General features: G+C 35.8%; 1 protein-coding gene across 1 annotated transcript; it reads left to right on the forward strand.

Moving 5' to 3' along the window:
• Positions 1-334: 334 nt before the first annotated feature.
• Positions 335-20,638, forward strand: LOC127811720 (26S proteasome non-ATPase regulatory subunit 2 homolog A). The gene is made up of 25 exons (XM_052351864.1): positions 335-629; positions 753-853; positions 10,548-10,668; positions 10,744-10,803; positions 11,098-11,165; positions 11,960-12,002; positions 12,360-12,425; positions 12,578-12,616; positions 12,698-12,780; positions 14,807-14,921; positions 15,146-15,220; positions 15,901-16,059; positions 16,216-16,323; positions 16,401-16,505; positions 16,579-16,719; positions 16,799-16,903; positions 17,066-17,287; positions 17,479-17,592; positions 17,675-17,890; positions 18,016-18,075; positions 18,165-18,278; positions 18,383-18,468; positions 19,514-19,622; positions 19,709-19,887; positions 19,973-20,638. The coding sequence occupies exons 1-25, from the start codon at positions 516-518 to the stop codon at positions 20,046-20,048; spliced, it is 2,679 nt and encodes an 892-aa protein (XP_052207824.1). The 5' UTR covers positions 335-515; the 3' UTR covers positions 20,049-20,638.
• The last annotated feature ends 1,614 nt before the right edge of the window (positions 20,639-22,252 follow it).

The raw sequence follows: 22,252 nt of genomic DNA on the forward strand, positions 1-22,252 counted from the left end.
AAAAGAGGTTAAATTGACTTTAAAATATATACTTCAATGATATAATCGAAATAATAAAAAGTTTAGAGATTTACATAAAAAAATATCAAAATATAAAAATTAAATTGACTTGAAATTGCATAGTTTAGGGATATAATTAAAATAATAAAAAGTTCAAGTGTCTAGATACAAAAGTGCAAGAATGGGTAAAAATATGTATTTAGCCATACTTAAAAGGGTGTTATTGTAACTTTAGTTAAATGATCGGTGTTGAGTGAAAAATAACCATAATTGAGGGGGTTAAAATCTAATAAACTGGCATGTGTATATACACACAACCCAAAGAACAATTTCAGTTCGCATAGGACTGAAAGAACCAAAGCTAACTTGCAGGAAACGAAAACCTATTTGTGCTTAGGGTTCAGTTTCGGATCATCGTCAATTTTCTTTTCACCGGCCCCTGTTTGGTTACTGAGAAAATTTCCACCAAAATTTGAGTGAGGTGAGGTCTCTGCAAAATCTAGGGTTTGGTCATCATGGCGCCGGATCCAAACAGTGCCAGCGGCAGCGGAACAACGAGGGAGGAGGCGTCGGTGAAGGTCCCAGCGAAGGACCTGAAGAAGAAGGACGAGAAGAAGGACGAAGATCTCGTAAGTTTAATAATGTTTGGTTGCTGAGAAATTGGGGAAAGAAAAGGAATTCTGAAGGCCTTATGCTTTTTTTGATTAAATGATCTGAACATTTTACTTTATTTTGGCTTTGTTGATGTACAGTCGGAGGAGGATTTGGCGTTGAAGCAACAATTGGAGTTGTATGTGGAAAGGGTCCAGGACTCTGATCCGGGATTACAGAAGGTCGCCCTTGAGAGTATGAGGTAATCACAGTACGACCTAAATCAATTGCTGTTCTAGAAGTTAGTCTTTTGATAGGTTTAGAGTTCTATCTAAACTGTTGCCTTACTGGCCAACTGACCATGTGACTTATATTATGTTTTGCCTCAACTTATGGCGTATGATGCATTTGACGAAGTAGAGGACTTAGTTATGGCCCGTATGGGTTTATATTGTTTCACACAAACCTGAGACCTTTTTTTCTGAAAGAACTTTTATGACTGTGGTAGTGCTATCTACCTGTTGGGAGTGGTCCTACTTTTGACCCAGAAAATTGGGAATTGGGATTCAGAACAACCATCAATCAATTGGGGCATGCTTAATGTTATAAATTGGGAGCACTGACAGTCTTGTAATTCTCCAAGAAACCAATCAAACTGACGCAGTGTGTAGCGCGTGTGTGAAAAAAACATACCAAAATAAACCCTTGAAAGAGTAAACTTCAATAGCCGAAGCTTGACTTTCAAGAAGATGCAAAAACAAGATTGTTTTGCTAAGAAAACCCAAATAGGTTGCTGAAATTTGATTGATTAAAACTTGATTACAAACTCTAGATCCTAGGCATATTTATAGTATTTGGCTAATCCAAATCCATCTAATATTTGGAAAACAAAATCCAACTAGAATTCTAATAGAAATAAATCATAAATAAAAGTTAACTGGAATTCTAATAAAAATAAAACCCTAATCAAACATGAATTAGAATTCTAAATCAAGTAGAAACATGAAGTATAATTCTAAATCAAGTAGGAATATAAAGTAGAATCCTAAATCAAGTAGAATTCTAAAACTTAAGAAGTATTAAAATAACATTATGGCACTACTATTTTGGTGATACTGTTCCGGTTTGGTTGGGTCGGCCTTGGGCTGAGTCTTAATTGGTGACCGCATCATTCACCTTCACTTGAGAAAAAATTCGGTCTCGAATTTTGATCCTATTTGGACAAATCCACATCCGATAAGTACGAAGAGAGATTAGCCACTTTGAATGTTTAGAAATACTCATATGATTAGGCAAATCCACAACATAAGCATTGTCATTGGTCTTCTTTGGAATCTTGTAAGGACCATATTTCTTTGGCTTGAACTTGTTCTGCTTTCTTGCTGGAATTCGTTCCTTCTTCAAGAATATCATGACTTCATCTCCAACCTCAAATACCTTGTGCTTCCTATGCTTGTCAGTTGTCGCCTTGTACTTCTTATTTGTGCAACTTTTGTTTGACATCTTCTTGAATTGCTTGAACTTTTCTGCTAAGGGAACATAAGCAAAGACATTCCTTCCCCTCTTAGCCCTATCTTCGTTGGCATGGGTCCAACCATCACCATGTTTGTTGCCCTCCGCCTCTATTGTATTATTACTGTTAGATTGAAGACGTTGAACCTTCCATCTTGAGCGCTTTTCTAATCTGGTAGATCTTATTGCTTTCGATTCAACCATGTCAGAGCTTGAATAAATTGTAGAAGGATTTGCTACCATGACCTCCATCTCTTTTACAGTCGCAAGTTGATCAGAAGAAACACCACCATCCTTAGGTTGCGAAGCAATGCTTGAGCCATTGGGACTGGAAAATACCCTAGTATGAGTCAATAACCTTGGAGTTTCTATCATGTTAGCAGCATAAATCAGACCTGAGTTTGCAAACGTTGAGGTTGCTGGGACAACATAATCTTCAAAATCAAGCTCCACTTTAGAAGCTTTGGTTTGATTCTTTTCCACTATGGGTAACAAAGTATAACGCACACCTTCTTTCTCAAGCTGATATATGTTCTTCCTATCCGAGTGCGTAGCATCCACATCAAATTGCCAAGGCCTCCCAAATAAAATATGGCAAGCATCCATATCAACAATATCACAATAGACTTCGTCGGAGTACTTACCAATAGAGAAAGACACACTGCAACGTTCATCCACATGTATGCCACTAACTTCTTTGATCCATCCAATCATGTAAGGGCTTGGATGTTTTTCAGGAGTTAATTGCATCTTTGCCACCACGTCTCTTCCTATGATGTTCTTTTGACTTCCACTATCAATAATCAATTTAAAGATTTTTCCTTTCACCGTACACCTCGTGCGAAAAAGCTATGCCGTTGAGTAGTATCTTCATTCTTTTGAGATAGCATTAACTTCCTCACTACACAGGTATATTGCCCATGTCCATAATCTTCTTCGTCATCCTCCCCATCAGGCCCGCAATATACTTCCTCTTCAGCAACATCTTCCTCTTCCTTTTCTACAATGTTAACTGTTTTCCTCCTTGGACAATCACTGGATCAATGCCCAACCTCATTGCACTTGAAACATTTTAAAAGAATAGGCTTTGCATAAGGATTAGGGGATTTTGGAAGATTAGAAGTAGTACCTCGAATGTTTCCCCCCGTTGTAGCCTTATTAGGGTTGACTGTATGGGGTGGATTGGAGGGTTGCACTCTTTGAACCGACTTACCTTTATCAAAAAACTGGTTGTTTATTTTCATTCCCATTATACCGACGATAGTTGTCATTACGAGATTTCTCACTCAACATTAACTCAACCTTTAAAGCTAAGTTCCTTGCTTCTTGCACACTCAGAATCATCTGAACCCCAATTTTAGCATGAATAGCAAGCTTCAATCCATTCAAGTAACAAGCTGCTTGTTGATTGTCACTTTCTGACAATTGGTTTCTCTCCGCCAATCGCAGAAACTCAGAGGTATATTCATTCACACTTTTCATTCCCTGTGCACATCTTTGATAAGCTTCAAACATATATTGTTCATAGTCAGGGGATAAAAACCTACCTCTTAATAGCTGCTTTATTCGTCTCCATGTCTGAACTGGCTGTCGGCCTTCTCTCAATCTCGTCTCTCTTAATCGCTCCCACCAAACAGATGCACCGCTCTTCAATCTGTAAGCCACTAATTTTACTTGTCGTTCATCTGGGATCTCCATGTATTTGAAAAAACGGTCAACCTCAGTGATCCAATCCAGGAACCCCTCAATATCAAGATCTCCACTAAAAGTAGGAATATCAACTTTTAGTTTATACTCATCGTTGCCCCAGTGGTTGTGCTGATGCGCATTCCTCCTAACCCCTCTACCACCAGGGTTAGCTATTGCTCGACCAAAATCATCCTCTTCATCGCTATCTTCAATCACTGGTCTTCTAGGATTAACAAGGACATGATTGATGGGTGGTTTTCCCGCTCCGGCTTGATTCACCCCATTATTCAGGTTCCTGTCATCATCAACTCGTAGTAAGGTGCCCAATTGGTTGCTATGTTGCTCCAATCGTTGCTGGATAGTACGAGTTACTTCCTGCTGTTCTTCGATTGCTCTCCAAACTGCGGACAACCCTTGATCACCGTCACGAGACTGGTTGCTACCGTTACCTTCAAGATTGGCCATCTGATTGGTTGATTAACCGCTCTGATACCACTTGACGCAGCGTGTAGCGCGTGTGTGAAAAAAACATACCAAAATAAATCATTGAAAGAGCAAACTTCAATGGTCGAAGCTTGGCTTTCAAGAAGACGCAAAAACAAGACTGTTTTGCTAAGAAAACCCAAAATAGGTTGTTGAAATTTGATTGATTAAAACTTGATTACAAACTCTAGATCCTAGGCATATTTATAGTATTTGACTAATACAAATCCATCTAATATTTGGAAAACAAAATCCAACTAGAATTTTAATAGAAATAAATCATAAATAAAAGTTAACTGGAATTCTAATAAAAATAAAACCCTAATCAAATATGAACTAGAATCCTAAATCAAGTAGAAACATGAAATAGAATTCTAAATCAAGTAGAAATATAAAGTAGAATCCTAAATCAAGTAGAATTCTAAAACTTAAGAAGTATTAAAATAACATTATGGCACTACTATTTTGGTGATACTGTTCCAGTTTGGTTGGGTCGGCCTTAGGCCTAGTCTTGATTGGTGACCGCATCACAAACACCCCTCACAATTACTCACAACTCACTGGCCAAACCACTACAACACAAACATATAATAAGGAACAAAAATTAATCAAGAACAAAACAATAAATGAAACATGCAAACCACATGAGGAGACAGAATTTTATATTGGTTCATGCCACATGAATGGCACTACATCCAGCCTTGAAATTACCACCGAGCAGGGAGCAGCCTTCTTTACTGATGGATAACAATACAGGATCTTCCCTCTTTCTCTCCTGGCTTTCGTGAAAATAGAAAGAGAACATGTGATAGATTGACCCTCAGCCCCCTTTGTCCTATTTATAGAAAATGGGGTGATATTTCCTAGGGTCGGTTATGACATTATCGGATTTTCCCTCCACTAATAACTAATATTACAAGAGTGCCACCCGCCTGTTAACTACCCCATAACCGTATACAAAACACTGCACATAATCCTATCACTAACTCAAGACAATTTTCAACACTTAATTAAATTTATAAGGTGTCAAAGCTATTTTATATTGAATGAATAACTACGTCTGTTTTTTTCCTTTGATTATTTTGCTAGGTTGTCTGACTTATGTATCTTAGGTTTGGTATGGATTTGTTATGTTTCTGTTATCCAGTATAATTCTTGGAACCACTGAGAATAGTTGAAAACTCTGTCAAATAATGAGAGAATTTCTTGTTTATTTGTTTTCAGCTCATGCTAAGTGCTTTATATATAACAAAGTTATAACTGGTGCTATCTGTCAGAGTTTTGAACCTCGGTCGTAGTTGGTACACATGACTTTGCTGCACTTTAAAATTATGTATAAACTGATTTAAGTTCATATAAATTAGAAAATGATCATATAATTTTAGTATGTAAAATGGCAAAGAGAATCATCATTAGACCTTATGTGAATTCTTTGATGAGGCTTGAGTTTAATAATAGTTGACTGCTCTTTGATGGATTTGGATAATCCTGTTGGATACTGAGTGCGGAAGGGTTATTGCATGTAGTTGTCATCTCCTACAAAGGACACTTCTAGAAAGAGGCTAAGTTGTGTTGGGCATGGTATCAGAATTGACAATGCCAACTTTCAAACACACGTTAGATGCATTTAACACATGCCCTATTACTTCTGTTATAACTTTCCTACAATGGAACGCTTCCTAGACACTTGTGTCCACATTAAGAACATGCATGTGCAGATTAAAAGAATAAGTTGAAAATTAATATGAAATGATATTTTTTCCCGCTAGTATTTGCTTCAACAGAAAAACAAAGACATTTGTCGTAGAAATTTTCTATTTCATGCATTTGAATAAAATTTCTAACTTTTTAGAAGAAAAGATTTCTAAGTAAGATTTCAAGATTTGTTTCACATGTTTTCCCTCGAAAGTTAGAATGTTAAAAATAATTTCTTAGGGCATTAACCTAGATCTCACCTCTCAATATGATTGCTCAATACTCAAAACACTCCCAAACAATCTCACTTCCGAAACACAAAAGTAAAACAGAAACTACACAAGAATTTATACAAGAACAGAAAAGAACATGAGAATTTATCCTGGTTCAGTCTCGAATGAGACCTACATCCAGATTGGCTTTTCCCTTAGCTTTCTCCACTATCTTTGAATGATGATACACAATTACATGTGCCCCAAAACCCAACTCTCTCACAGCCCATAAACCTGAAAGCTATACAGAGTTGGAACTGAAAGATATACCCTCTTTCACACACAGCACATACTCGCACAAGATAGAATGAAACCACAACTGAAAGCTCTACTAAAAGCCTACCTTCTGACCCCTATTTATAAGCTATAGAGGTGGGGGTAACCACCTGACCGACTGCCCCTAAATGGAAGTTAAAACAGACCCGGTCAGCCTTCTAGAAACATTCCCTTCTAGAAGAATTAATACAGAAAATAAACTTTGACATCTTTATTACATTACAAACCCTAATCTAGTACAAATGCATTTTAGCATAGGGCTTGTTTGCTTTTACTGTCAGTTTTAATGTGTATGCTTTTAGTTTTCATTTTAGATTTTTGTTTTCTGGTTTTGTTTTTAGTTGAAAATTGAAACTGAGCATATTTAATTTTTGTTATATGTTTTTCATAATCCAGAAACAAAAACAGAACACATTGTTTGATTACTGTGTTGTGTTCAACCTTTTTTTTATAAATAAAGTGAGAGAATATATTTTAATTTACTTAATTCATTTTTATGTTATATATATATATCAATTAAATCACCTGAATATATTAATTTATTTTGTAGGGAAAGATAATCTTTTACATTATTAGACATACACAACACTTTTAGTAAAAACTTGACCATGACAGTGAAGGCGTGCTTGACATTTTATATATCATGACGCAATCAACTACCGTACGGTTAAGATGAATTCCAAATTCCAACACGAGATCCAGTATAGTTGTTACACAACTTAATCTAATTAACCTACTTAAAAATGAACATTATTACAAGTGTAATTAATAAAAACAATATTATTAAAGACAACATTTTATTACATCCTCAACATATCAGTATTTAAGAAGCACGAACACTTACTATGGGCTATTGGACTGGTGTTACCAGGGTGGCAGACACTCCAACATGGCACCAATACGTGTTGGACACACCCATATACTGTGCCCAACACTGTTTTAGTATTTTTGAAAGGACACAGGAGGGGACATGTGTGCCCCTTTGCAGACCCTTCAAAGAGATTAAAAATAAGGGTTTTTTAATGACTTGACTCTTCAATTTTCTGACTTGGCAATTGCACGACTCTTTAGTTTTTCCATGCTTTCATCGGATGATTCTTCAGTTTTCATATTCTTCACACTTGTATCCTCTGTCTTTGAACATCAACTGGATTTTGATACTCTTGTTCGGTTTGCATTTTTTTTTTATGTCCTAGCAGTCTTTATTTTCCTTGAGTCTTAAATAATTGTTTTGGTTCTTTTAACATTTAAATTTGAAATGAATAATGACTTGAGAGTTGGTTGCAATTTAGAGTAGAATCATTCATTTGGAATTTGGAATTATGAATTTTAAATGTATATTTATATTATTTTGATACTTTATTATGCCATTAGAAATATATTTATTTTATCAATTAACCTATCCTAACCGTTTTGTGTTCTACTTTTTTGAAAAATGTGTGTCCCTGTGTCTGTGTCATTGCTCATAGGTCAATATTAGTAAGTATTTAGCATTTTTTTCTTGTATGTATATTGGAGATTGGATGGTATTCGTCAATCCATATAAATTCTCCTAGATGGTTTGCCCAACTTGAACAACAACATATGAAGCTGTAATCTCACTAGGTGATGTCAGCTACATGAATTCCAACTTGTCAATCATTCCGATCTATAACTATATCTTTATTTGTTTATAATTCTTGATGTTTGATCTGGCTAGTTTTGCACTAGCTGTCAGCTACCTAACGCAACCTCCTCCAAAATAAATTTGCATTTCCGCATTACTGCATGTGTATGGGAAGCCAACGTGTCCAGCTCTTGCCATTCCTACAAAATAATCATCACAAAACACAATTACATGGTAATTGGTAATAACATCAATAATATATACTTAAATTGTCCACAAAATAAAGTTGTTACATTAGATTACATAACATACAACATTTAAGTTCACATCCTGATGAATATTACACAATACAACAACAAAACAATAAAAGGGTGTCCTTAGTGTATGAAGCTCTCCACTTTGTGACAGTTGCCTAGGCCTAGAGAAGCTTGTTATCCTTGTTTGATTGAAGAAGTATGTTACCTCCAAGCTTGTGAACTAGTTCATTATTCTGCAGTTCTAAGTTGTCAGCCTTTTTTGATAATGGTTCTTAGTAGTCAACATGATGCAAGAATCTTATTTTTGTTCAACCTTTTAGTGTTTGGGATGACAAGTGTTATGTCATTTGTATTAGATTAGAAGTTATGTAAACAAATGTTCTGTATGCTTGCATTTGTATGTTTTCGTTTTTTGGTTTAAGGTTGAATAAATATTCTTCTAGAAGGCATGTTTCTAGAAGGGTGGCTGACCGCTTTAGTTAGTTAGTTAATTTCGGTCAGTTGGTTAGTTGGTTATTCAATTGTAACCCACAACCCTATAGTCTATAAATAGGGATCATGGGGCAAGGCAGGGGTACACACTTCATTCTAAGAAGGGTTGTTTCTTATGTTTCTATCTTGTGGGTTGGGATTGAGTGAGAGATCAAGAGGAAGGCTGGGAAATAAGTCTTGTAAACTCGGGAAATCCCGATAGCTTTCAGAGTATATGGGCTAGGTGGATTTGGGAACTCTTTGTAATCATCCTAAGTGTGTTTTCAAGATAGTGGATTGGAAGGCAGAACTGTAGTTTGAACGTAGGTCTCATTTTGAGACTGAACCAGGATAAATCCTTCTTGTGTTCTTATTGTTTTTTCTCTATTTTGTTTGTGTTGCCTATATCATTTGTGTTCTTGGATGTGGGAGTGATTAGGGTAAGCTATTGAGTTGAGAGAATTATTGGGATTGCTGTGCTTCTACTCTAACAACAAGGATTCAATTTTCATGCAATGCATGTTGCTTACATTTTGGAGAGTTTTGAGGTTCCATTTGAGCCCCTAAAGAGATAAAGGATGGGAGCAATTGGGCAAAGTCATCCTGTATTTTCTTTTCATAATCTCTCCTCTCTTTCTATGTGACAAAAGGGCAGTACAATGCTTGGGGTGCTCACCATCATGGAGTTTGGCAAAGTTATATTTATGTAGCCTTACCCTTGTTCTGGAATGACTATTACTATTTTTTGTTTTCTTCTTTTTCTATTTAGAAACTTTCTTTATATGTAGGAAATGTTATGTCTTGTGCAGTTATTTCTTCAACTTGAGGTACACAACCCTTTACTATTCCCCAGGTATTGATTAGGTTGAGGGGGTGAGATGTATCTTTACATGCATATCAAATCCCATGTGGATTAGAAATATTGAGCCTTATATATGTGATGATGAAAGTAGCTGAAATTTGATGGTTATTTATTTTACCAGAAAGGACAAAATCAGAGATAATGTTGTCTGTACTATGGTTGGAATGGTGCCCAATAAAGACAAGATATGCAAGATGCAATTAGAATAATTTGGTCACTTGAGTTGAAAACCAGTAGGCACTTCTATGATGTGAGTGGATGGAATAGAAGTTTGTAGCAAAAGAGATTAGGAAGAGCCAAAAAAGTGGAAAACTCTTAGCCATAACATGGGCTATGCTATCCTTAAAGAGGACAGGGTCATGGATAGAGACCATAGTCTGTAAAAATAGTATAACTTTGTGTATGAGTAAAAAGAACCTAGTAGCAGTGGCTAATTGTGTTTCTTATGCAATGTCCTTTTGTATGCAAACACCCTTTGATGAATATCCCTCTGAAGTTCATGTACACTTTTTTTTTTTTAACAGCTCTATTAAGGTAAATACCTCAAAAAAGTATTATGGTTTTCTGCTTACTTTCCTTGGCTCTGGAACTCTGTTTAGATGATAACTGCTTTCCTACTATATTGACAGGAGTTGTACGCTTCAAGGAATTTATACGCTAGTATTTTGTATGAATGTATGAGTCCTAATATTTAAGCTGTTCTTATAGCTGTAGAATGCAGATAATGTTTCATTTTAACAATTTGCATTGGATAATGTGTGATGGGGCTATTTGGCATTGATTAGTTTATCCTACAGTTTGGTTTCATTGAGCAACTAACTTTTTCCTTGCAGGCAGGAGATTCGAACCTCAACCAGCTCTATGACTTCAGTTCCAAAGCCATTGAAGTTTTTACGCCCTCATTATGGAACTCTAAAAACATATTATGAAACAATGCCATATTCAGATGTCAAGGTATGAATTGGTTAGATGGGTCTGTATTGTTCTTTTTGCTCGCTATAACCTGTCTAATTACATTATTCGTATCAGAAATTCCTAGCAGATATACTTTCCGTTTTGGCCATGACTATGTCTGCAGAAGGAGAACGGGTACGTGTAGTTACTCATTGATTCACATTTTAATTCTTTGAACTTCATATCACTCTGTTCCAAGATTTACTCGCTCAGTTATGTGAGGCAACGTTCTGGCAAACAATTTTACTGTGTGGTAATTTGTATATGCTTAGGCATTCATGATACTTGTTGAACTTGCACGGTTTGGTAACTGCTTATAATAGCTTAAAACATTTGGCGCTTGTGGTCCCATGTGTCTATGTCTTCCAAAGTACCATATTTTGTTAAATTGAGGCATATCTGATATTTGTATTATGTCAACTGTTTTAGGAGAGCTTGAAGTACAGGTTGTTGGGTTCTGAAGGTGATATAGGCTCATGGGGCCATGAATATGTCAGGTGAGTGGCAGCAGAATGTATGCTAAAAGGGCAACAGTTTCCTATGGTTAAATCTTTTAGTTTGTATCAAATTCTTGTAGTGATGTAATCTGTGGTGTAGAGTAATACCAAAGGAAAATAGTTTGAAGCCAATGTTGATTGGCCGTTTCACTTAACTCACTTTGCGTATAATTTATATATTTTTCATCATTAATCCATTAATCTATGATCTATTAATATGTTTTTTTTTGGCTCATTTGATCTATTAGTATTTAGTACCCTATAAACTACAACTTTCCTTTGGCAGTGGGTGGGGCCTGGTAAATGAAGCCTTTTAATTTTGTGAGAAGTGTAGTATCGGTATTTTAATTCTTGTGAATTATGATTGTTGCTGTTGTAGCATTAGTTCTTGCAGTCTCCTATTGATCCCATTGATCTCACAAATCCAAACTTATCTTCAGCAAAAGTTTTGTAGACTTATAAATTGTCTATCGTGAAGCTACAGTCACATGTGCAGGCATTATTCTTTGATGTTTCTTCCCCGTATTATAATTATTATTGTTATTATTATTATTTTCTGGAACTGTATATTGTTCATATTATATACGTGTGGTTATAACCAGCAGGAGTTGCATTTTTTCCCCTTTTGTACATGCAATATCTGGTGGTACATGCTGCTGCATTAAGACTTGTTCATGACTCTTAACAGTGCATGAATTTGTTCTCCTATTGATGTGTCCTTATTGTGTTCTGCTTTGATGTGTTTGATTTCTGTTTTCTGTAACCCTTGGGAGGCTTTAACTTGTTTTTGACAGGAATTTAGCTGGAGAAATAGCACAGGAGTACACAAAACGGCAGGTTAGGATTTCTACTTCTGAATTGGTATATTTGGGTGTTTCTGCTTACAGGCTCACTTTTGAGTGGGTATTCTTCTGGACTGTGTGTATGTTGTGAGTGTCTTCTATGCTTAAATTATTAAGGATGTTGGTGATCTTTGTTCTTGTGTAATTTTCTTAATGTTTGTGCGTTTGGTACAAACTCCATGTTGGTAGTATTATGTAATCAACTTATTCATTCAGATAACTTAGATTTTGGCATTTTTTTCCCCTTTTCTTTGGCACCTTTTAGTTTACATTAATACATGCTAGTTATGCATCATTTCTTATTGGCTATAAATTTAAGTATATCTGCTTAATTTTGCTTAAATATTTTCAGAGTGAAGAAGCTGCTATTGATGATTTAATGGAGCTTGTACAACAAATTGTTGCTTTTCACATGAAGGTATGACGACACATCTAACAGTTTTTTTGAGCAAACACCTGTTTACTACTAGGTGTCAGTTTGATATATCTCTGTTATACATATTCAGTCAAATTATAGCTTGGCAGAACATTTCATGGAAACTTATTTATAATCTTGTTTCTCCCTTACAGCACAATGCTGAATATGAAGCTGTAGATCTTTTAATGGAGGTATTATCTGTTTCCCATTTCTGCTTGTCTTTTCCTTGGTCTTTGAAACTATTCTGTACGAGATATCTTGAATAATTCCAGGTTGAAGACCTTGATTTGTTAGTGGAGCATGTGGACAGTACAAACTATAAAAGGACATGCCTCTATCTCACAAGTGCAGCAAGGTCGGTGAATCCTGAGAAATCAACTTTTTGGTTGCTTACCTTGAATGTCCGTCATCTTTTTTACCCTTTCAATTTCATGCTGTCTAAATTAGGCAGTTGTCTGCTGTAGCTTTTTTGTCTTTTTTTCCCCCCCAAATTAGGACTTGGAACTTTGATCATATTACAGCCATAAAAGACCACTATGATGCAAATTAAGTTATTCTAATTCCTTGAAGCTACTTGGTCCATGATCACAGATTGGTTTAAGTGATTGTTAAAGCTTCTACATTGTAGTTAATACAAGTTCATAAAAGTTGAGTTATTGGAACCTTAAGGGGCTTTTGGTGAAATTTCTCACATAAAATTGAAAATTGTAAAACTTGTGAATAAAGTGGCTGTTTAGTTGTGGAAAACAACCCCATTTTTTCAGAAAAATACTCCACAGAGAACCCAAAATTATAAAACTTGTTCAAATACAAAAAATTTCCAAATAGAAAATGGAGATATGGAAAACGCGGTTTTTCAAAATTAAACTGAACTTGCAAAACTTCATTTGAACACATTTTTCAAATTTTCTATAGAAAATGAAAACTAGAGATTTTATAGAAAATTTGAAAATCATTTTTCACAACTAAACAGACCAAAAAATTTTCAAGTAGAAAATGGAGATTTGGAAAACACAATTCTCCAAAATTGTACTAAACTTGGAATACTCTTAAATGGGTTTTCAAATTTTCCTTACTAATTTGGAGATTTAGAGAAACGTAGTTCTCCATCCTAAGTCATCTCCATCTATCACTAACACAAATTACACAAGTTTCATGAGTCTCTCTCTCTTTTGAACATATGTTCCTATATTTTAGATTGGAAATTAGTTTCTGTACCTCTTAACATCTGAACATGTTTTTTAAATTTTCTATGAAAAATGAAAGCTAGAGATTTTATAGAAAATTGGAGATTTGAAACTGGGGATCATTTTATACAACCTGAAAATCCCTCAAGTCTCTTGTCTTAATTGGAGTTACTTCTCAAAGAAGCATTTAACACCAAAAATGGTTAAGATGAACCTTAAATGAATTTCGGTTTCTTATAAAGACACTGATTTCTGTGTGGATATGCATGGATATGGATGGCTATGGGTTAGCTGCGGGGCAGGTTTGCCTTGACCCTACCCTGACCGAAATAGGAAAACTTCTCCCATACTTGACTCACGTTGTGTTGGCTTTTGTCCACAAAAATACCATACTAATTTATTTGTTTTTGTGCTAGTTTTCATACTTGTTCTGTTCAAGTTAAATGTGTTTTTATTTGTGGGTTTGAATCAGGTATTTAATACTACATTTAAGTTAAATGGGTTTGGGTATGCTGGTTTGAGTTGGGTATTTAACATTAATACTCTTATTGATAAAATATTAAGGATAATTTATAAATAAACATGGGTTAGGCTCAGGAGAAAAAATGTTACACCAATATTGACCCTGATGTGCATGAGGCTTTACTAAAATCCCCATAACTAGCCTATACCTATAGCATGCAGTTAGTAAAGTTAATAACTCAAGCAGGAGGGTGGCAGGTTGATGCATATAGGTGCTATATTTTTGGCTCTTAAGTAGCCCTGCTACGCACAACAGCAGGTCTGATCATGTTTGCTTCTATATGCTAATATCAATATGTACCTAGGTTATGGTTTTGTTTTGTTTTTCTTTTTTCCGCATACAACTTCTTTTTGTGGTAGCAGATTACTCTTGCATAGAAGTTGGCATTTTTCATTTTGTTGAATGTTAGAAATTCAGAGAAGAGAAATGGGCTTTTTGTTTTCCTGTTGACCAAAAAAAAAAAAGTTCCTCAGTTCTGTTCCTTGATTGAACATGGTACTTGAACAATAGAGAATCTTTAGGATGAAAATGGCTAATTGTATTGTTTAGATGCTTCTGGTTTAAATTTTTGCCATTTGCAGTTCCATGGCATCTCTTCTGCCACCATATTGGCATCCTAATTACCTCCCCCCCCTGCTTGCTGACATTTTGTGTTTCAATATCTTGCACAGATATCTTCCTGGACCAGATGATATACTAGTTCTGGATATTGCATACACGATCTATCTAAAATTTCAAGAGGAAACTCTTGCACTCCAGATTGCTTTGTTCCTCGATAACATGCAGGTTTGCACTTCACTAGAGATGTCATTATTATGTTCTGCCTCTTGGCCTGCATAAAATAGATCACAGCATTGGAACAACTTTAGATTTGAGATTTGAAGTCTACTTGTATTGACTGGACATCTGGCATACTTTTAATGTTTGCAAAATAAGATAGGATGGTATGTGGACTTATCTTTGTGCTCAATTGTCCTTTAACCCAAGCATTTCATTATTTACCTTTGCAGTATGTGAAGCAAGTTTTTACATCCTGTGAGGATCTTCTGCGAAGGAAGCAATTTTGTTACATCCTTGCTCGACATGTGAGTCTTCCTATTCATACTTGTTCTATTCCTTCCCTATTTTGCTATTGATTTTACTCCTCTTTCCTGTTTAGTTTGCCAATAATCGAAACAGTGATGTGCTCACTATGTTCTCATAGTTTTCCCTTGATAAATCATGTATCTATTTTGATTTTCTCTTTGGCTGTATCTTCTGGGTTCATTCCTGAGATAGCTTCTTTAAGAAAAATATTATTTAAGCTACTAGTCTAATCACATCAATGGTGTGTCTCCCGGTTCTTTATTTAGCCTCATTGCTGTAATATGATGTGGTGCTAGTGAAGAAATTTTTAATCTGCCTCATAACCTTTCTGCTGGGCATTACATCTCCAGATGCTTTGTCATCTCTATTGGACTATATCTCCATATTGAGTCTTGTTACTTGGTTGGAAACAATCAGTCATATAATTCTCCTTCTATTGCTTTTTTTTTTCTTTTGTTTTTCTGGGTGCATGTTGATGGTACGGTTAGTGTATACATAGGTTGGATGCTATACACAGGTCTGTGCAAGTTGTGTGTTGCTAGGAACTTGTTTGTTGTCCAAATGGGAGATTAATCTGTGATTGGAAACCTGTGCTTTGAACTTTTTTCCCTTTGCAAGACATCAAGCCAATTTTTCGTTTGGATTGATTGTATTTGCTAATTGAATTTCGTCCATATAGGGGGTAACTATTGAGCTTGATGAGGAGATGGTTGCAGACTATGAAGAAAGGGAGGCATTGCAAGAAATTATCAACAATACCAAGTTGAGTGAAGGTTATCTTACACTTGCACGTGATATAGAAGTTATGGAGCCCAAATCTCCTGAGGATATTTATAAGGTTTGAACTTCTTGATATCCATTCTATTTCTAGCTGTTGGTATAGTCTCTGATTCTGATAGTTATATTTACTGTTGTATGTTGCAAAGCACTGTAAGCACACTGCTCCTAATTGTTTTCTTTGCTAAATCTGGTATTCTTGCTTTGGGTTGACTAGGCACACTTGCTTGATGGCCGGGCTAGTGCTGGTGCAAGTGTTGATTCAGCTAGACAGAACTTGGCAGCTACATTTGTTAATGCATTTGTGAATGCTGGCTTTGGTCAGGTAAAATGATTTTTGATCTGAAGAAAAAATAATATATTTTAGGTTGGGATTCATCTAAGCTCCTTATATTTTTGCAGGATAAATTAATGACAGTCCCATCAGAAGCATCCAGTGGTAGTTCATCTGGAAACTGGCTCTTTAAGAATAAAGAGCATGGAAAGACCAGTGCTGCAGCAAGTCTGGTAGGTTACTCTCCTCTATCACTCTATTTGTTGTGGCACAGTCTTTTACTGTCATCTTTTTTCCTCTTTGTAGGGTATGATTCTACTGTGGGATGTTGATTCTGGACTTGCCCAAATTGACAAGTATTTCCACAGTAATGACAACCATGTCATTGCGGGTGCATTGTTAGGAGTTGGTATTGTGAACTGTGGTATCAAGAATGACTGTGATCCTGTGAGTTCTACATAGAATTTTCTTTGTGAAATATCTTTTGACTCGTGTGTAATTAAGAATCATGATTTTCTTTTCTCAGGCTTTGGCCCTTCTTGCTGATTATATCGATAAAGAAGATTCTTCAATCAGAATTGGTGCAATAATGGGTCTGGGTCTTGCATATGCCGGTACCCAAAGTGAGCAGGTGAGTTTTGGGCCTTTCATTTGGTGGTTATTTGGGAGGGCATGCCAACAGTGTGATGGACATGATCAACCGTTTTTTAAATATGCTGTTACTTATTCCTCAACAATTTCTGTATGATATGCTTATTTCACATTAAATCTGATTAATCATGTTATCTATCAGATACGTAGTAAATTAACTCCCATTCTTGGAGATAGTGACGTACCCCTTGATGTGATTGCATTTACTGCAATCTCATTGGGCTTGGTGTATGTTGGTTCCTGTAATGAAGATGTTGCTCAGGCAATTATATTTGCATTGATGGACCGAAGTGACTCAGAATTGGGGGAGCCTCTTACTAGGCTTTTGCCTCTTGGACTTGGCCTACTATACCTTGGAAAGCAGGTAATTGAAAAATAACAAGCTATGAAGGCTTTCTTCTATAATTTTATTTGCAATTTTTTGTTTCTTTCAAATTGTAACCTACATCCTTTTGGTATCTCCCAGAAATTGTTATTTTGTGACAACGGAATACCTTAGAACTTATAATTTATATTACTAAAATTTTATTTCTTTGAATCCCATGTGTTTAACAGGAAAGTGTGGAAGCTACTGCAGAGGTTTCAAAAACATTTAATGAGAAAATCAGGAAATATTGTGACATGACTCTACTTTCCTGTGCTTATGCTGGGACTGGGAATGTGCTCAAGGTGTTTACTCAAAGCCTTTCAGTTCCAAATAGAAGTTCACTGTTTGATTTTGATGAGGTTGCTGACTGTCTATTTTCTGCAGGTTCAACACCTTCTGGGTCAATGTGCCCAACATCTTGAGAAGGGAGAAACTTACCAGGGACCTGCTGTACTTGGAATTGCTATGGTGGCAATGGCTGAAGAATTGGGCCTTGAAATGGCTATTCGCTCATTAGAGCATCTTTTACAGTATGGAGAGCAGAATATCCGCCGGGCAGTTCCTTTGGCTCTTGGTCTCCTGTGTATATCAAACCCTAAGGTTGTCAATTGTTTGGTATTCGTTGAGCTTATCCTTGAAAGTCTTTTGGCATAGCAGTTGAGATAAATTATTTAGTCAGTTATCGTTGGTGCATTGCTCAAATGATTTTTGATGTTTTGACCTAGGTCAACGTTATGGACACATTAAGCAGACTGAGTCACGACACAGATACAGAAGTAGCAATGGTATTTTAACCTTTATACAATATGAATATTGTTACTATTAGTACACTTAGTGACAGCCTAAAGCTTGCCTGTTTGTGTGGATTCTACAGGCTGCTGTTATCTCCTTAGGGTTGATTGGTGCTGGAACCAACAATGCTAGAATAGCTGGCATGCTTCGCAACCTTTCGAGTTATTACTACAAAGAAGCTAGCCTTCTCTTCTGTGTAAGCATCTCTTGGTGTTCGTTACACAATGCAATTTAAGGTTTCTTTCCTTCCCTATGGGATCTATTAAGAGATCTAATGAATTATATTTGCTGCTTCTGTAGGTGAGAATTGCTCAAGGTCTTGTACATTTGGGGAAAGGCCTGTTGACTCTGGCCCCTTATCATTCTGAGCGCTTCTTGCTATCCCCGTAAGTGTTTCTCCTATTTCGCAATCCTTGTAAGAACCTTTTTTATCCTTCAAGATAGAAATGATTAGGTTCTCAACATGAGGGGCTACTTTTGTTGGATCTTTCACCACTGGGTGAAGCTTTAAATAGAAAATTGGTATAAAACATTTTTATGGGAGGGCTACAATAAAAGTCGGGGTCCATCTGTTTTCCTACCCTATTGTGCAATTACAACTTGATCCTTTCTCAATCAACTTATTTCTATTCTTATCCTGCCATCAAAATCAACCAATGCACTTTTGGGTAAAAATTACGAACTTCCATTTACTTGAGGAATCAAATTGCAACTACCGGCACAATTGAAGAGCAACCTTGCAAGCGAACTATGATGATACCTTTATGTGCCCATTGGTTATAGCTACCTTATCGGACAACCAATAGGTTTAATTTATGGCTAAACACCAATTTATTTCAAGAATCAAGTTATTCAATGGATTGTTAGTTCATATATGAAAACATGTAATTACATTATTATTAATATTGTAATCACAAAATAAAATGTTATAAAAATAATACTTAATAGTTGGAAATCCCAACAGCTGATATTAATGAAAAATTATGCTATACATTTATGAAAATTAATTTAAATAAGACAGTTGAAAGTAATAATCTCTTTAAAGATGTTACCGTAATTAGTGAGTCAATGTAAGTTCACTTTTTAAATTGAATTAGAAAAGGAGAGTACTGATTGGTATTATTAACTAGTTATCAACCTGAAATTAGAACTCCAGCTCCCACTACCTAAAAAAAACTGAATTATATTGAACCTCTATTATAATGCAAAAACCTAATGTTTAAAAGTTTATTATAATCAAAATTTTAATTAGCAGTTTTAGTTAGTTGATCATTCATGCCTATTTTGTTTCTTTTTATACATACTGCCAAACCATGAGAATAAATACATCAGCGGCCCTCCTGTTTTTGTGCAAGGATGAACATTTTATACTTAAAAGAGTTTTTAGCCTTTTGCCATCAGCTCACATTTAAGTATACACATTTTCGTCAGGACGGCACTGGCTGGGATTACAACATTGCTGCACGCGTGTCTAGATATGAAAGCTATCGTGTTGGGAAAATATCATTATGTTCTTTACTTTATTGTATTGGCAATGCAGGTTTGTTCTCACTTCTCAGTGTGCATCACTAAAGTCATCTCTCTCTCTCTCTCTCTGATTTCTTTGGATTTTCTTGAATGCTACAGCCAAGAATGCTGTTGACGGTGGATGAGAACCTGAAACCTCTATCAGTACCGGTTAGGGTGGGCCAAGCTGTTGACGTAGTCGGCCAGGCAGGCAGGCCCAAGACCATCACCGGTTTCCAGACCCACTCGACACCAGTTCTCCTGGCTGCTGGCGACAGAGCAGAGCTCGCCACTGAGAAGTACTACTTTCTTTCCCACTTGAAGGGTAAACTATCAAAACATTCACCTTTTATGATGCATACTAACAGTTACCATCGTTCGCAGGTACATTCCTGTCTCGCCTATCCTCGAGGGCTTTGTCATTTTGAAAGAGAACCCAGAATACCGCGAAGAACGTTAACTGTCTTCATTACGGCACAACCGGAACTTTCCCATTCAACAAGGCGACTGGGTTCGGATCATTCAGGCTCAGCATCCATCCTGTGAGGTCAAATCTTATTTTAGATGCTCGGATTCAATGAGGCTCAAATCCGAAAACTCGAACTATTTTTTTCCCCTTTTCCGAGCTTCATTCAAACTGCCTGTCTCTCAGTTGGCCAACTCTTGTTAAATGATGGATCAGACCACACAAAGGAGGGTTTTTCTGGGCTTGTGGTTGACTGCTTTTGTAGTAGAATACCAGAACTTACGCATAAAAGCCAAGCCAGGTTATATTTGTCTTTGCAGCTTCACATTGGAGCTTAATTTAAGGTCGTGCGAATGATTGATTAAGTTTGTCTTCACCACTCAGACCGGAAGCCAAGCTGTTGTGCTATTGATTTAAGTTTGTGTTTAATTAGTTTGCTTCTTCACAGACCCTAAACACAACATTATGTAAAATTAGAGGCTTCCATTTGGTTGGAACTGAACTAGATTCATCTTTCAAGGATTGGGATTAGGATTTTTAGAAATTTTGAATTGAAAATCAAATTGAATCAGTCTAGTTCGATCTATAGTCCATGAAGATGTCTCGGGGTGTCGTTTTGCCGTTTTCAAACCTCCAAAAGAGGTTTAAAAAAAAAAATGTTTTTGGGTATTTTTGTAATTTTTAAAATATTTTGTAATATTAAAAAAATATCCAAAAGATGTTTTTAATTTGAAAATGTGTTTTCGTTTGCAAATAGGCTAGACAGGAGAAAAATGTCATATCTAATTAGGTTAGAGATTAAAATTTTTTGTGTCTAATTTAAATTTTTTTATGTATTATAAAATTCATGTTTATTTCTAGATGAAATAATTATTTTTTATATTAAAAATTATATTTATAAATAAATTTTTATATTTTTTTATTTATGCGTGTTTTTTACATTTTATTCTTAATTTTTTAAAAAATATATATATACTTTTTTGATATCATATCAATTTCTCATTTCGTGTCCTTCAATTATATATATATATTTTTCATATTTTTTAATATAAAATTTATAAAAAAATATGCATGTATATATATTATTTAAATAAATCTTTTTATAAAAAATCTAAATACAAATTAACTAATTTAACATATTATGTTCCATAAACAATGGTAAATACTTTTTCTTAGACAACAATTTATCACTTATTTTTGACTTGTAAATCATAGGGGTGTTCATGGTGCGGTTTGGACAGTTTAGACTATTTTCAACACACCAAACCGAAGGTGCGGTTTGGTATAATACCAAACTGCACAGTTTGGTTTAGTCCGCAAAAATCGCACCAGACCGCACCGCAATTGCGGTGCGGTCTGGTACGGTTTTCGCGGTCTGTTGCAATGTTGATCATACTTGCTTAACAAACAAATTATTGACTGATCTTGCATTAATCTTTCAACTAGAAAGCTGAAGAAAACGGAAGAACAGATCTGAAAGTACACCCACATGAAAGTACAACCCAATCCTCTCTCTTAATCTGCTGAAATTGAAACACCACATATAAGTATTATCGTAATACTCAAGGAAACGCATATAATTGACAAAAACATAGAATTAAAAGTAGCAATTGAAAATACATGCGATAAGTGATCTAAAACCCACAACGAAAACTGGAGGAATTTGAGAACCCAATTACAACTTTTGGTAAACAAAGCACAAACACTACTACTCGTGAACAGGTAAGTCTCTCTCTCTCTCTCTTTGTGTATATATTTGTTGTAAACATATGTAGATTATCAGTCACATGATTCGGTCTATGATTAATGAGTGAGGTACTAACCACAGTTTGAAATTTGCGATGTTATTTGAAGCCACCGTCCCTGGTCGGAACTTGTGCGGTTTCTTCACCCCTTCCGTCGTCGACGCTGACTTCATCGCTAGCTGCTTCCTCAGCGCCTTCCCGTCGGTCGATTTCCAGGCAACGAAAGAAGAGTTTAGTTTCAGGCTACTTCTGTCCGCTTCTCCTTGGTGAAACCATATCAAATCGGCAAATCCCCTTGAGTCTTTGATGGGTTGAAAGCATGGGGCGTTGGGCAGTGGGAGAGAGAAGACATAGAAGGGCTTTGAACTTGGAACTGATTAGGGTTATTAGATGTGCCTTTTATATTTTATATTTTATATTTTATTTATTTTATTATTAAAATTTACTTGGGTA

The sequence above is a fragment of the Diospyros lotus genome, chromosome 10, assembly GCF_014633365.1.
Source record: "Diospyros lotus cultivar Yz01 chromosome 10, ASM1463336v1, whole genome shotgun sequence".
NCBI classification, from domain to species: Eukaryota; Viridiplantae; Streptophyta; class Magnoliopsida; order Ericales; family Ebenaceae; genus Diospyros; species Diospyros lotus.